Below are 15481 nucleotides of genomic sequence, written 5' to 3'. Positions count from 1 at the left end.
GCTGTGCATGAAGAACCTCTCCCTTAGATTTATATTGTATTCACATATAATAAATTACTTAACGATTTTATTCCCCCGTCTTCCGACGAGTTTGCAGCAGTAGCATAACGTCGAACTGAGAAAGGACTCGTTTCTCCGTTTACACACTCAACAAGATCTTACATATAATGTATATAATAATATGTACACGAAGCGGAATATACATATACTTTGCGCAAAACTAGATATTTTTTATATTGTTGAAAATTATCTTTTAATCGATTCCGCGGAGATTATTAAATTCTTGTTCAATTTATTACAAATGTAGGTTTACTTAGATTTACTAATAAGATATAAATATACACATGTATATGCTTACACTATTTTTGTTTTTTAAGTTAACATTCCCTTCCTATTCAGAAAACAGAATAAGTATTGTTAGCTAAAAAATCTTATTAAACCTACAATTTTGAATAAATCAAACATGATTTGATACAAGGTTACAGAAAACGTAAAAAACATACCGAGACACAGAATATTTAACAATCTTAAACGTATCCTGTTTAACTTCTGTTAGCACGATTACCCCATCCGCGACGATGCGTGTCTTTATATTCATCCATCGCTCGTGCTTGTTCGAGATACTCAGTATCGTCTCTCTCTTCTTTCTCTTCCTTCAAGATGGCTTCGCTGTCCTCGTCGCTGGCGCTTGTATCTTTCTTCGCCATGTCTTGCAGACATCGAGAATTTATTTTATTACGCTGCGACGGATCAGGCCAACTAGAATGACATTAGAAAAGCATATGTTATCGTTTACCCTTTTACCAAATTTATACAAAAAAAATTTTTTTTTAAATATTTATTAATCATAATATTTGCTTACTCTCCATCTTTGACCCTTTGTTCATAAAACTCGTCAACTGTTAAGACTGGTAAACTTGGATAACCTGCCCCAAATACCTTCTTCTGAATTTCATCACGCGTAATGATGATTGGTTGTAATTTTGGAGCTGGTTTTCGTTTTTGAGTCGTGTGTGATTTAGAAGCCATTGTATGCATTGGTCCCATTTCCATCATGTTTTCTAAAATTGTTTTTTCTGTTTCTAAGAAATTCAGTTCTTCTACTATTTGAACAGCATAGAGTTGTAGAAGAGTAACAAAATATTCTCTTTTTATCTCATCGTCGACATTTACATTGTCCAAGTTTTTCTTTAAAGTCTCCAAACGAGATTCCAGATCTTTCTCTTGCTTATATCTTTGTAATTTTGCATTTCTACGACTTACCTAAAATTAATAAAATTATATTAGAATAATTATATATTGTATATGTAACAATTGCAACAATTGCGCAATAATAGAAACTAACCATGTCCTCTAACATTTTAGAAGAGTCGTTCTTCAATTTATTTTGTTTATCTCCTGCTTCTTTCTTTTCATCATTAATCTTTGGTATTTCGACATCTGTCAGACCATACGTCTTCAGCCGTTTCAAAAAGTCCACAAAATAGATCTCTGATACTTTAACAAGATGCAGTCTGTCGTCGCTGTTACATATTTTGGTGGTGAGTTTGCCCAACAGAGCTGGTAGTAAGAAATACTTGATATTCTCTGTAGCTACCTCCTCGAAAGTCTCATTGTCACTGAACATATCCACTATAGAAACTAGTCTTGTGGCATCTTCAAACATACGCATTGTCTGTTTTACGTCTGACTATGACAACCAGCAAAGAAAAGAAAATGTTATGGTTTTTATTATGAAAAAATTTTACATAATTTACTTTAATTAAAAAATATAAAATATAAAAACATATACATTTAAGTATATTGTTCAGAGCGATTGTTATTTCATTATTGCAAGAAGTTTTAAAATCATTATAATTACCTGTACTTTTGGACTATTTGTCGGTTCCTGCGTTTTATTAATACTGTTGAACAGCTCGAAAGCATTGTCAAATAATTGCGACAACTTTGTGGGATCTTTTTCATCTCCTTCAAAGCTCAAGTCAGGTCTCAAGCCTTTTGACAACATTTCTTCTGACATTATTATCGATGTTTACCTTCTTTTTGTGTGTAATTATGCTGTGAGTGATTATGCGTCGTCAAATCAATTTTCAAAATGTTGAGGTTAAGATAATCAAGGTTGGCTATAGCGACTAAAAAAATAACTGTTCAGAAATTTAATTTTTAAAAATTGGAACTGAAAGCTTACTCTGTAATTTTCTTTTTCTATTTCACTTTTAATCAAGATTTTTCTCGTATTATTACGTCAGTTTATCAGCTCAAAAATTTAAGCTCTGGAAATTTAAATCAACAGAGCAAAAGTAGTAATCCTTGTTCTGATTGGTTAAATGCTATTCTATCGCCCACGAATAGAATTCTTGAACACAATCCAGTTTGTTTTAGCGCGAAATTTGAACCAAAATATATTCTTCTAATAAACTTGACATGTCAATAATGATACGGTGGAAAAATATTAATAAAACATTGTATTTAGATTAGCTTTATATACAGACATGTTCAAGGTATAATATGTGATCCCTGCTATCATCTAAATATCAAAATACAGTTAATTTAGCTTTATTCTTTCTTTGATTTTGTTCGGCGACAATACTTTTTTCGGAAGCTCTTAAATTAGTAAGCTCCTTTTGTTTCTCATCATATTTCATCATAATATTATTGTAAAGTGCACTACCCTTAGTGTGCCTTGCCAATGATTCTTTTAGTTTTGACGATTCCTTCTCTAAACGACTTATAGTTTCTGCAATTTGAAAACTGGCTACATTTAGATTCCTATTTGATTCTGTCTTGAGTTTATCTTTACTTTGTGAACTACTAGCCGCATTTTCATCTTTAGCTGCAAAAGATATTAATAACAATACTTAAATAATATATATACTAAAAAATTATATTAAATGGATATACCATTATGGTATCATATTATTTAAATTTAATTGTCATGTTTTTATTTATTAACTTACGTCTATCTCCTAATGTTTTATTAATAAAATTAAACACATTTCTATCCTCTTTTTGTTTTTCTCTTTGATACTGTCTTACTCTTTGCTGCTCTAATTTTTGTTGCTGCTTGCGCATTTGACGCTCTGCAGAGAATAAATCTTTGTCACCACCGGCAAATTCACGTAATTCCATACAGTGATCTAAAAAAGAGAACACAAAATGAAATAAATCAATAATGCATTGCATGATAATTTTCTAAACTTAAACAAACCTAATGATTTTCCTGGTGGCAAGACTGTGGCTTCAACAGGTTCTATTCTACCATCACTCCGTTTTCCAAGACCAGTACCAATTATGTAACCCATTTGCATCATTAATTTGCTACCCATACCACGTGTATGCATCTCCCAATTTCCTAAAGATTCAGTAGACTCTACTGTTAAAAGAGATTTGTGAATCAGTTGGTCATTCGAGTATTGTGGATGATTATCATCATCATCATCGTCGTTTTCGCTATCATCAGAAGTATCTGACATTTCTAAGTCTGCGTCATCTGTAAATATATTTTTTATTAAAAAATTATATAAAGAAAGGGATTGTACTATATAATTATGTCTTCAAGACATTCTTACCAAGAGGTAAAAGATCTTGTAAACTAGATTCCATGATTTTCCCACTTGCTTCAAATTTTATTCTATATTCATCTCCATCTTTTTCAGGTAATTTTAAAATCACAGATCTGTGCCATATATTGTTTTTTTGTTTAGTTAATACCCTGCTTCCCATTTTAATATTATGAAAATCAGGTTCTCTACAATTCATAAGTTATGTCAAAATAAATATTAAATATAAATAATAAATAATAAATTTTTCAGATTAAAAGAAAGTACTTGTATTCTTGTAGGCTTGAAAATGGTACAATTTCGCCATGAGAGTAATGGCAATTTTCATCAGAAAACTTGCAACTGCCATTGAGAAAGTATGGGCATGGAATCATTTCCTTGTGTGTTGGATTAAGAAAGAAGACTCGAACCTGATTAATAATAAATCAAGTTAAGAATTAAAAGACAAAAATATAAGTCATATAATCATATGACATATGTCTAAATTACTATTGATAGTATTAATAACAAACATACCTTAATGTCATGAATATCTTTAATTGTCTCGTCATTGTTTTTATAAACAGAACATATCATAGCATTGTGATAACCAGTACCACCCCAAGTACTACCATAAGGGGCTTTGCATTTCATACCCTCTAGCTCCTTCAATTCATCCTACAAGATCAACTTGCACCGTATAATTGTGTCACTGTTATGACATAGAGAATAGTTGTATACTGACTTCAATGCTACCGGAAGCTGCGATAGTTGTACTGTCCAGTTTTGTACTTTCACTGTCATCTGAAAAGTCTGCCAGCTCTGCCTAATGAATTTAAGCAATACATTTTTAGTTATGTATCAAAGCTTTCTTTCTCTCTCTCTCTCTCTCTCCTTCTCTGTCTTCCTTTTCTCTATCTATACTTATAATTTTACATATAAAATATGAAATAATCATAATACTTGAAATACTTATAAAAGTATGCTGCAACAAATTCTTATATAATAAAATCATACTTCGTAATATTATTTTTTTAACTGATTTATAATTGTGATAATAAGAAAGAAATAAAAATAAATAATAAAATATATTGATTCTGTCAGTAATTAGTAATTGTACTTAAAACAGACCTTAAACAAGGCATATTCTTTATCCAATACATTCTCTGTCTTGTCATCAGAATTTTCATCTGTATTTTTGTTTATTGTACTATCTCCTTCAAGATTTTGCAAACTCTCCTTTGTCAAAGAAATGAGTTCCTCAATGTCAGACTTTAAGCTGACCAAGTTGTCTCTGTCAGGTCCTATTGGCGTCACAGATAATGTCGTGTCCACCTGTGATAGCTGCAAATGTGCAATAGTGTTAATATAAATAGATAAAAATTATGATAAATAAATGTGAAAAAAATAGGTGAAAGACAAAATATTACATTAAATTTTATTTTCATAAATATACATTAATATACCTGAGTTTCATACTGCTCGATGGCTTCTTTTAAACTTTTCGCGTCTGTCATATTGCTGTCAATAGACAAATAAGAAATATCACGTAGTGTAATTAAATCATATAAAATGCTCCATTAACAATTATTGACAAAATTTGTCAAGCAATCTAATTTTCTGCCCGTTATAAATTTTAGACAGCCTTGCCAATCTATCTTTCTTTTCAGCCTACATTTCCCTATTACAAAAATATTCCTAGAGTCATGTAGAAATTCCTATTAGACAACAGTACATTTTTTTAGCATGCATGGATATTATTTTTTATATATTCAATCGTAAGACTTATTTTTATGAAATTATAAAAATGTTGGTATATGTTTCTATTTTTTATGACAATTAAATTTAGATTATCTACAATAAAATACATCGAAATAGTATCTGCCTCGGTAGCGCAGTAGGCAGCGCGTAAGTCTCATAATCTTAAGGTCGTGAGTTCGATCCTCACCCGGGGCATTTTTTTTTTTTAGAAACGCCAATAAAGATAAATCCTTTTAAATTATGTTGAACCAGAAGAACCTCAAGAATGCTTAGTTTGAATTTGTCTTTACATATGTACTTATAATCTAAAACAATACTTAAAAAATAACTATACTAAATTTTTACTTTATTATAAAATCATTAATTGTTTCTACGAAAAATAGTAATTATATATACAATAGAAAAAGATTCATGACTGCTTTGCAAATGTATGTTAATAATTGGAATGTCTCTTGAATATTTAAAATTCATCATTAGCAACAATTGGCAAGTTTACGAAAAGGATTGGACTGATGAACAGTGAAAGAAAAGCGATTTGCTTGGAGAAAAGAAACAGAGAGCACATAAGAGACAATTATGCAAATACGATGTCCGCAAGAAGGGCGCGTCGACTCTTGGGATTGAAATGGTGGAAGTTAAAACGAGTTGTGAATTGTTTGCTGCCCTTTAGCGATAGCGCAATTTGCAAGCAAACAGCCCATTAAATTGAATTCGCCGTAGGCTCTCCGTTTCTCGAAGAAAATAGTCATTGTTCGACGTTTCTTGCAATCATATAATTCTGATATTTCATAAAATCGCATTTTATGTTATACTACTCACGACCTTAAAATTATGAGACTTACGCGCTGCCTATACTGCGCTACCGAAACAGGTACAACCCTAATGTATTTTATTATAATCTAAATGCAATTGTCATAAAAAATAAAAATATACTAGCATTTTTATAATCCTCTAAAAATAATTCTTACAGTTGAATATAAAAAAATAATATCCACGTATGCTAAAAAATGTACTATTGTCTAACAGAAATTTGTCAAAGACAGAAAAACATGTCTCCCGCAAATGTTTTATTCTTAATGATAAAAATAATGTAATAAAATAGTTTATATTATTTGTAAATTACATTTCCTACATAATTGTATTTTTTTCTTTGTACCTGACGTAGTTGATTAATAGTTGGTTAATTGTCGAGGCAACGGCTCATTAGTCTCGCAATATTCATGAACGCAGACAGAGATTGCGAGACAGTCTTTATTTATAACGAACAAGCAAAAACTCCGCTCCCATTTAGCGTATTTTCAACGTTGTTTAGACGTATCATCGAGTCGTCGACGAATGTCATGAAAAAAAAGGAAAAATGAGATACGAGAGCTTCGCAAATCCGCGGAATTCCGCGTGGATTGATCCGCGAGCTCGCGGTTCATCCCGCGTTGATTCAAGTCGCATTCATGGCGCATCGCATCGCGTCTCGCGATGAAAAGACGTACAAGCTTTTTGAATATGTTCCAATTAAAATGTCAGAGCTTCGTTACACTCGGTTCTATCTCCTCCTTCCCGTTTTTCCTGCGCGGAGAGTTTGCAAAATCTTCCCTCCTCTTCGAAACCGCCGATTCCTTTTACTTCTGGTTTTTGCCTTTCGTCGAGAGAAGAAAGGAAGGAGGAAAATCGGTATATCTGGATTTTTCTCCAGCAATTACTCCACTGCTTCTTTTCTCAAACATTAAGGGTCGTTTCTTCGTTTCTTCTGCCGTCTCTCATTATGTTATTTGTATATCAGCTCGTCTACGTGCATGAATTAAAATCTAAACGAAAGAATTTATTCGTCTCTCCGATGAGGGTAAGAAGTTACAAGGAGCATAATTTATCAATTCAATTTAATAACGCGATTCGTACACAAGCTTTATGAAAAAGAAATATGGACCGTCGATGATACGGGATATGCGAAAAGAATTGTGTGAAAAAGGCCCGAAAAATTTCTTTTCCGCGCGCACGTACATACGAGAAAAAGAGTCGGTTCCCCCCCGTGAAGTATTTAACGATGCCGCACTATGGAGATACGAAGCGAGCCGAAGAGGAATAAGAAGCGCGTGCCCAAGTGCCAACATGACTTACGCACGTATGCACACGCGTGTGTGCGCGGCTATTCGTCACAATACAATACGCACGTGGCTGAACGCGTGCGACGCCACTTGTCTCACGTATCTTGAAAACCCTCGCTTCTCAGCTCTTGATAAAGATGATGGTGTATATTTCGAACTCTATAAAGAGATAGATAAAAATTTAGTGCATGCGCGAGATTATAAAAAATTTTTCGTATTTTTATAGATATATACTTGTAGTATATTTATAATTACATATTTCCAATTTAATTACATAATACAGTCGGACCTCTTATCCTACGACCCTCTTATGCTACGAAACTTCTTATCCTACGACAAAAAATCCCCTCATGCTACGACCACGAAAAGGGAATTATACCCCCTCACTCTCAAATTTTTGTCATAGGATCAGAGGTTTAAGGGGAAGATTCCGGACCGAAAATGTCGTAGGATAAGAGGTCCGACTGTATATATATATTTTATAATAATTTAATTATAAATATATATATAAACTTGTAATTTTTTTAAATAATAAATATAATTATGTATAAAATATATGTAAAAATATACGATTTATTAAACGCGAGATTCGCTTGCTATCTGACGGAACGTCGGTGGTTCATTATGTCGAAGTAATTACGCATAAAGAAAATACCTGCTTCTTTTATTCTCTGAAAAGACATGGCGCATTGAGCGTGAATGGCGTAGACCGAGGGAGAAAACGAGGGTTGCAAGATATTTTTCATCGACCAGGCGATTTCATATTCGCGATCACGAATCTGCATTTCTTACATGTCGAATACGGGGATCGGTTCGTAGTTTATTTTTTCTAATTTTTTTTTATTTCATGCCTTTATTGTTTTTGGAAAATCTATAAGAGAGAAAAAAAACATGATAAAATAAAATCACTTGATTCCTACAGCCCTTATATAAGAAAAGAATAATCATTCTTTTAATTATTTATATATTACATTCTTTGTTAAAAAAAAAAAAAAACAAATAAAAACCAATTCTTCCTTTTCAGTTACATATTTGCCTTTTTCCGCGAAAAGACTGATAAGAAAATTAATGATAAATAATCATTTCTTTACGCTTGATCTTATCGATTGCACTCCTCTCCTGCCATTTTTCTCGCCTGTATTATACAAAGTTAATAATACACACTCGTCTAATAAATCATTCGTACGGAAATACCAATTACATCTTGTTGTAGCTTCCTTTTCTCTCGGTCTAATTAACGCAGCTTCGACGAAAAGTTGTCGCAACAATAGCAACAGTTGCTGTGCATTCTCTTGTCGTTTCCGTGCAATTAGATCCGCCAATTCCAGGCCGCACGAGCACCGTCGAGCCACTTGACACATGTATCGGTTTCAATCAATTACTCGTTACTTGGTCACGTGTCTATAGCCACGTGTATACTTCGCTTTCCACTCATAATAGATGGATAAAAAAAATAACGAAATATACTTTGCATTCGCCTCCGAGATCGCCTGGAATTTTATAATCAAAGCAGAAGATTGGCTCTTGCATCGATAATAATTTATTTATCTATAATAACTTCCTGTTTCGCAAAAAGTGATTGATAGATTATTTTGACAGTGAGTAACAATAATTAACTAAATTACGAGGGATACTTAATAGCATTTGCGTTACATACACGCTCCAACATTGCACACATTCGGTAATTATATTACCCTTCATCTGCATATACGTCGAGATTACTTGACTAGAACACTAAAGTATAGCTACACGAATTAAAAATCTGTTATTAAGCTTCGTAAATTGTTAATTACCAATTAAACGCATATATATTTCTGATTCCAATTTATGTGGACAAAGTATGCTTTTTTTCTTTTTTTTTTCATGACGAAATAGCTATTCATCTATCTCCTAAATGCAATATTAATATTGCATCTACGGTGACAAACCAAGTGTAATATGTTGTTATAACGATGCTGTAACATTGTAATATATAATATCGATTATATAGAAATTCTGTCATTCACTGAAGAGAAGATGTAAACTTTCATAAAATGTTAATATAATGAAAGTTTTATTAACGTTGAAGGGGATAAGCGACTACGACTATCAATCAACTCCATAATTACATATTTACATCTTGGTTTAATCCTTATTTAATGCCTGACTTGCAAGAAAAATGGGAAAAATGACCGCCGCAGAATTTTTCGACCATAGAAATGTTTATAATCACCGAGACACGCTATAATTCAACACGCATGATCGACGTATAGAATGGATATAATTCACTTTTTGTTACCCCCTCATTTCTCATCCTAGACAATTTTTACATAAGAACAATATATGTGTCAGTCTTCTTGTAAACACAATAATAAGAAGATATATAATCACCTAAAGACAATTTTTCATGCTCGACATTCACTTTTAGCATCAAAAAACATCACATGACTAAAAATAAAGATATCAATTTGTCACTTTTGATCACGTAATCACTTGTTTTGTCTGAAAAAGAGATGTCGACCGTTAGCATGAAAAGGCATTTTAAGGAAAGAAAAGAAACTGTAATATATAGGCGCGGGCACCTATGTTATACGTATGTCTACGTATAAAATAATTTGTTAAATCAATTTAATGCACTGATAATTAAGAGAAAACTTTAAAGTGATTAAAGATATTTTAAAACACTTTAAATTATAACTCTTATATAGCACTCACGACACAAAAGTAGTTTGTCGAAATGTTTCTTGACACACGGGGGGAGCCATATAGCTTTCGCTTCAGATCCAGAAATTATCTTGGAGACCATGCGGGTTAAAGCGGGCAGCCGTGAACGTAGGTGACATTCCGGAAGAGCGCGGCTGCCGTCGAGAGGAACGCTGCCGTGGAAGCAGTGGATGGTGCCGGCGGCGGCGGTGGCGGCGGCGGCGGATGGCTGGTTTGCGTTTGTGTACTATACGGTGAGCAATAAGCGTCTATGCTGCTATGATGGAGGCCGACACTGCGTACCAGAAGATCCTTCTCGACGGTGGCTTGATGACGCAGCTGCTCTAATCGCAGCTGATTCTGCCGCTTCCATTTCGTTCTATATACAATGGAACATTTGCCTTCTAAATAACACTACACGCGCGAGATTTTGCATTTTATTAATAAAGACACCTGCTCTGACAGGTGATTGACAGGTTTGATTAAAGATGAGAATCTTTTCAAATTTATGTCAAAAGGTATAACATTTAATTTGATAAGTAAACTTAACAGATTTATAATTTTAAGATTATCAAGATATGGAATGCAATTAAGAAAAATAATAATTTATAACAAATTATGATAATATTTCAATCAACGTTTTCACTAAAGAAAAATGAGTTTAATTATACAAGATAATTCATAAATTTTGTTAACTGTGGCTAAATTTAGAATATTATTTTTAGTATGCTGTAATATTCTATGATATATAATATAGTAATATATAAAATGTTATATAAAATTTAAAATATAAAATTAAATTCAATTATTTAATTTAATATAAAATTTAATACAAAATTTAATTTTATCACAACAAGGTAATAATCAGCAAAGATTTCGTATGTTATAACTGGTGAAGAGCTCGTATTATTCGCGTATATTAAAATAGTTAAAATCATGATGAGAAATTATATTAATATTATTATTTAATGGTGTGAATTTTTATATCTATACCTTCTGTTTTGATACCAAGTCTTCACTTGTGTTTCCGAAAGTGATAAAGCGTCAGCGACATCACTGCGATCAGCCACGCTGAGATATTTTTGACAACGAAATTTTCTCTCAAGATAAGCCAACTGAGCATGAGTAAATGCGGTTCGTCGTCTTCGTGGTTTTCTACTGATCGGTGGTGCATTATTGATGGCCACTCCGCAAGACTTTGCGGACGTAGTCGCTGGACCTGGTGACGGCGAATGTATCGATGGGGGACTTCCTAGACGCGTGCAAGGACTACTGCCAGGATCAATGGTATCCTCGGAATCCGAATGGACGGCCGAATCATCCTCCGAATCTTCTGCAACATATTTTTTCGCAATATTTTTTATATTTCCAATATTTTTCTTCAAAGTAATTTTCTTTTAGATACCCTCGAATAATTATATTAGACATTTAACGATATGATAAAAGTATAATTGATTAATTTTATGTAATAAAATTATCGTATAATAAAGCATAGTCTTATAAATCTTTAAAACAAATTTTTAAATTTATTAAGCTTCTCAGAAGTCAAACTGATCAAATTTACTTTTTGTATTTTTATATATTTTTTTCTTATATATATAATTTCAATTAGTTTTAATTAATAACACTAATCACATAATATAATCATATAATATAATAATATAATCGCTTTCATATTAAATTAATTAACTCATATTAAAATTAAGAAATTAAAACAAATTAAGTTAATTGGTTTGACTTTTCTGGAAGATTTATTTTATCTTATTCCCGTAATATAAAGTATAATTTCAAATTCTCAAAGAAAAAGTCTTTTATATAATATAATGTCGATGTGTATACGAATATTATTATCATTTGATCGTTTTCCTGGAGAAAAATATATAATATTTGGGAGACATAAACTTAAGACAACGCTGGGCTATCTCCATTACTTTGTACTAACAGCTATGTATTTTTTGACTGATCCAATCACCGAATCTGATCGGTCGGACAAAATCCATTATCGAAACAATAATCCAGCGAACCCCGACTGATTGTGATCGATTTCGGTTAGAGCAAACCATCTGAATTAGCAGGACCTGCTTGTATCCCCCTAGGATTAGCCGATAGACTCGCGATAGCGCGACGGGGGGTAATAATCTTCGATGAAAGTCCACGAGACTAACGAGCTCTAACGAATCTTTCGGCACCTCGAACCATCTGTAGAATCGTCCTTAATAGGGTACCACCTCCGAGGGGGTTTAGTCACCCCTGGTGGCCCTGCGTTGGCGATTTAAATAATAGGGACACACTACGGGGTCCACTTTCTAACGAGAATCCTGACGATCCGCCACGTGTCTAGAAATGTTTGAGTGAAAAAACTTCTAATGCTTGTCGCATAAAATTAATAAACAAGCTCTGAAATCGATTAAAATAAAATTTGCGCGACATTATATCGTTAGTGATAATTTCCATCTTTTTTAAAATTATGTTTATCTATTTTTTTTAATTATCATGTTAAATACATATATATTTTAAAATCGAAATTTGTATTGTATTATTCAATGAATTAAAAATATAATTCGCTTTTGTAAAATGCACTTATGAATATATGCAGAAACTAATGCGTAAAAATAATTTTATATATTTAAAAAGTTCAAGTTTAAAATTATTCTGACCTATAAACATACTGAATTTAATAAAAAGCATTTAAAGTTAATTATTTATGTTACTGAAGATTACTTCACATATATCTTTTTCATACATAAAGGTAACATTGGAATTACCGCAATTAAATTTTTTTTTACATATATAAGATATTCCAGTTTTTCCTTTTAACCAGTACGTCTTATGAGTAGAAACAAAAAAAATCTTATACATATAAACATAGGCTTAAACGCTTTATTAAAAAATTATAAACAAAATGAAATAAAATAATAACGGACTTTTTATTAATAATATGGTATTATATTCATTGTATTGAGCAATAAATCGTATAAACAGGTCATTGGGTTGTGTTCACTTGACAATGTCAAAGGTGATCATTGTATCTTCTGTTATTATTATTGTTGATGATACCTATCAGAGTGAGTTGTACAACTCTTTTGTGTCAAAATACCGCGACTCTTTTTGTATGAAGAATACACACATATCATTTTCATCACGTAAACAGATAGTCGTTGATCTAATCAGACAGTATTGTATTAATAAGAAAAAGTCCGTTATTTTCATTTCATTTTTGTTAAAACTTTTTAATTAACTATTTGTAATATGCTTATATAACATCTTTTTTTTTATTTCTATTCATAAAACATACTGGCACAATTTGCAGAAAAACCTGATATATAATAATATACAATCTTTTTATAAAATATAATATTTATTTTTAGAACAATTGTTCATAATATTCACGCAGTAATTTTAGATTTCCACTATTGCTATAACTAATACCTATTGCACTATGTATTTAAATACCTTGAACACGATCTGCCAACACATCCCCTAGAAGATCCCTGATTAGGAAGGACTTGTGCTCCTGCATCATCGCCATCGGCGAAGCAAAGCACTCGCAATGATCACAATCCTGACTCGAGATTACACCTATGCAGATGAAACAATCAACCGCGACGAGTTTGCAGGAAATGCATCGACACGTTCGCACCGCTCGCAGGGAGGCCCGATTTTCATGCTACCGTACGGACGTTCGACGTCATTCTGCGTCGCGATTTATCAGAAACGTCCACGACTCTCCGGGGTACCACCGTCGCGTCCTTATCGTCGGCGAGAATACGCGAGACAAACACGCGGAGGTGAAAGCACACCTAGGAAAGCTCGGAAAGTTAGCATGCGGTTGGAAGGAGGAGAAGAAGATATACGCGCTCGTGTACCCTCCGTACTTGTTCCCGCAACCCCCTCGAATTAATCCGCCCGTTTATTTTGAACGGGCTGCCTAATGCCCGCGCGATTTCGCAGCCATTTTGGGGGTGAAAGCGCCATGCTCGCCCCACTGCGAAAACAAACGCGCCTCTCTTATTGGTTCGCGGAGGCTTGGATGCGGAGGCGAAGAGACGAGAGTACGAGGTCGTCATTGGTTGGAAGACTCCATGGAGCCAGTCCCCTTTCTATACCTGCGAGTCGGTATATCTTGGTGCCCGTTTCGATTTAAGTGGATCCGGATGAATAAGGGTGCGAGGGGAATGGTAATGGTGCACTAGAAAGTGAGGATAGGGAGTTATAGAAGAGGGGAAAGAGGAAAGATCCAGGGGCAAGTGGAGGGGAAAGAGGAAGGATCCAGGGGCAAGTGGAGGGGAAAGTCATTGACGAGCGATTACTGCGAAACGCGGGAGGAACAAATTGAATGTGAAACTTTTCTTGCAGGCGAACGATATAGCTGGTTTCTATGATTTCGGTGCTTGAAAGACCGATACTCGCTCTTGCCGAGAGTTACCGCTGTTATCAGTCTCGGTCGTCTCGTCGCTTCGTGCTTGTTGGCTTCGTTATGGAACTCCAAGAGGAGCCTGATGCGGTAACAATCAGGCATAATAAATTTCCGAGACAAGATGGTATTTATATTTTAATACACTACTCCAAACGATCCAATGCGCGTATCATGGCGAAATCGTGTTATCTGCAACAGAGTCATGAATATTAAAAAAATATATTTCTCTAATATGCAATTTCGGATATTTCGGTTGTTATTAAAATTTAATAGATAGAGTTTAAAGATATAACTGTTGAGATAGAATGTGTATATTTTTTTTAGTTTTATATATAAGTTATATATTATGTAAATATATTTTATATTTTTAGTATAAAATAATTTTTATATGTATATATTTTTATCATGTATATATTTTACATATTTTTATATAAAACTGCAAGAGATATTTTATAACAGATATTTTTTAAAGTCGTAAAGATGAAATCGACAAAAAAATGTATATATATACTTTTTTATTTTATGTATAATTCATATATATATATATAAAATACTGTATATATATAAATTTACAAATCTTAAATGTTGTCAATCGCGAGAAATCGAAGCTGATATCTCTCTCTTTATGACGAGATTAATTCGTGAATAACCCGGAATAACGCAAGGTGCAACGCGGATGCGCATCAGCATTTGCATAAATACATCTTTCACTGATCCTTCCCCTCGTGGCTAACTCTTTAGTTTGCCAAGAGTAGTTTGCGAGTGTAAATATGCACGATGCGTGTATGCAACCATTCTGAAAGAGTTGTCTTCTATGTCTCCTGCTTCTCTCGCGTTACTTGTGCTTATCCGACAGAGCCGATTCTCCTTCTTTTTTCTCTCCCACGTCGGGCGAACATACTGTTAGTCTATTCACTACCGCACTTACCCCTTTTTAAGCACCTGCTGACATGCGGCTGCATAAGCGTGTGTGCACGTTGGAC

General features: G+C 33.3%; 3 protein-coding genes and 1 non-coding gene across 6 annotated transcripts; 1 reads left to right on the top strand and 3 right to left on the bottom strand.

The window, feature by feature from the left end:
• Positions 1-23: 23 nt before the first annotated feature.
• Positions 24-2313, bottom strand: Tap42 (immunoglobulin binding protein Tap42). Of its 2 annotated transcripts, none has more exons than XM_072907896.1 (5): positions 2189-2313; positions 1862-2058; positions 1346-1690; positions 863-1263; positions 24-759 (listed from the first exon to the last, which is right to left on the bottom strand). In XM_072907896.1, the coding sequence occupies exons 2-5, from the start codon at positions 2018-2020 to the stop codon at positions 543-545; spliced, it is 1122 nt and encodes a 373-aa protein (XP_072763997.1). In that variant the 5' UTR covers positions 2021-2058; positions 2189-2313; the 3' UTR covers positions 24-542. The 2 variants fall into 2 exon arrangements, with proteins under 2 accessions (XP_072763997.1, XP_072763996.1); XM_072907895.1 differs by having other exon boundaries at positions 1862-2132; positions 2189-2306.
• A 42-nt stretch (positions 2314-2355) lies between these two features.
• On the bottom strand, positions 2356-5214 carry LOC140674391 (zinc finger CCCH-type with G patch domain-containing protein). Its single transcript, XM_072907888.1, has 9 exons — positions 5006-5214; positions 4671-4883; positions 4285-4365; positions 4077-4217; positions 3828-3970; positions 3570-3748; positions 3209-3490; positions 2958-3137; positions 2356-2833 (listed from the first exon to the last, which is right to left on the bottom strand). The coding sequence occupies exons 1-9, from the start codon at positions 5054-5056 to the stop codon at positions 2535-2537; spliced, it is 1569 nt and encodes a 522-aa protein (XP_072763989.1). The 5' UTR covers positions 5057-5214; the 3' UTR covers positions 2356-2534.
• Positions 5215-5422: 208 nt separating this feature from the next.
• Trnam-cau (transfer RNA methionine (anticodon CAU)) lies at positions 5423-5495 on the top strand. Its single transcript has one exon. It is a non-coding gene; the product is annotated as a tRNA-Met (tRNA).
• A 2888-nt stretch (positions 5496-8383) lies between these two features.
• On the bottom strand, positions 8384-14397 carry LOC140674396 (uncharacterized). 2 transcript variants are annotated; one of them, XM_072907899.1, is made up of 3 exons: positions 13535-14397; positions 11075-11414; positions 8384-10460 (listed from the first exon to the last, which is right to left on the bottom strand). In XM_072907899.1, the coding sequence occupies exons 1-3, from the start codon at positions 13608-13610 to the stop codon at positions 10190-10192; spliced, it is 687 nt and encodes a 228-aa protein (XP_072764000.1). In that variant the 5' UTR covers positions 13611-14397; the 3' UTR covers positions 8384-10189. The 2 variants fall into 2 exon arrangements, with proteins under 2 accessions (XP_072764000.1, XP_072764001.1); XM_072907900.1 differs by having other exon boundaries at positions 11075-11411.
• Between the last annotated feature and the right edge of the window lie 1084 nt (positions 14398-15481).

This window comes from Anoplolepis gracilipes, chromosome 16, assembly GCF_047496725.1.
Source record: "Anoplolepis gracilipes chromosome 16, ASM4749672v1, whole genome shotgun sequence".
In the NCBI taxonomy this organism is placed as follows: Eukaryota; Metazoa; Arthropoda; class Insecta; order Hymenoptera; family Formicidae; genus Anoplolepis; species Anoplolepis gracilipes.
The sequence above is the reverse complement of the archived record's forward strand: the minus strand, read 5'-3'. Positions and strand labels throughout refer to the sequence as shown.

Bases quoted from the DNA above. Each gene is read 5' to 3' on its own strand.
- Tap42 (XM_072907896.1), bottom strand. From the start codon at position 2,020: ATGTCAGAAGAAATGTTGTCAAAAGGCTTGAGACCTGACTTGAGCTTT. The intron at 1,691-1,861 runs GTAATTATAATG...TGGTTGTCATAG, and splicing joins CAAATAGTCCAAAAGTACAG to TCAGACGTAAAACAGACAAT. The intron at 760-862 runs GTAAGCAAATAT...ATGTCATTCTAG, and splicing joins CAAAGGGTCAAAGATGGAGA to TTGGCCTGATCCGTCGCAGC.
- LOC140674391 (XM_072907888.1), bottom strand. From the start codon at position 5,056: ATGACAGACGCGAAAAGTTTAAAAGAAGCCATCGAGCAGTATGAAACT. The intron at 3,971-4,076 runs GTATGTTTGTTA...ATTATTAATCAG, and splicing joins AAGATATTCATGACATTAAG to GTTCGAGTCTTCTTTCTTAA. The intron at 3,749-3,827 runs GTACTTTCTTTT...TATGAATTGTAG, and splicing joins TCAAGCCTACAAGAATACAA to AGAACCTGATTTTCATAATA.
- LOC140674396 (XM_072907899.1), bottom strand. From the start codon at position 13,610: ATGGCGATGATGCAGGAGCACAAGTCCTTCCTAATCAGGGATCTTCTA. The intron at 11,415-13,534 runs GTATTTAAATAC...AATATGTTGCAG, and splicing joins GTTGGCAGATCGTGTTCAAG to AAGATTCGGAGGATGATTCG. The intron at 10,461-11,074 runs GTATAGATATAA...CATTGTATATAG, and splicing joins ACTTGGTATCAAAACAGAAG to AACGAAATGGAAGCGGCAGA.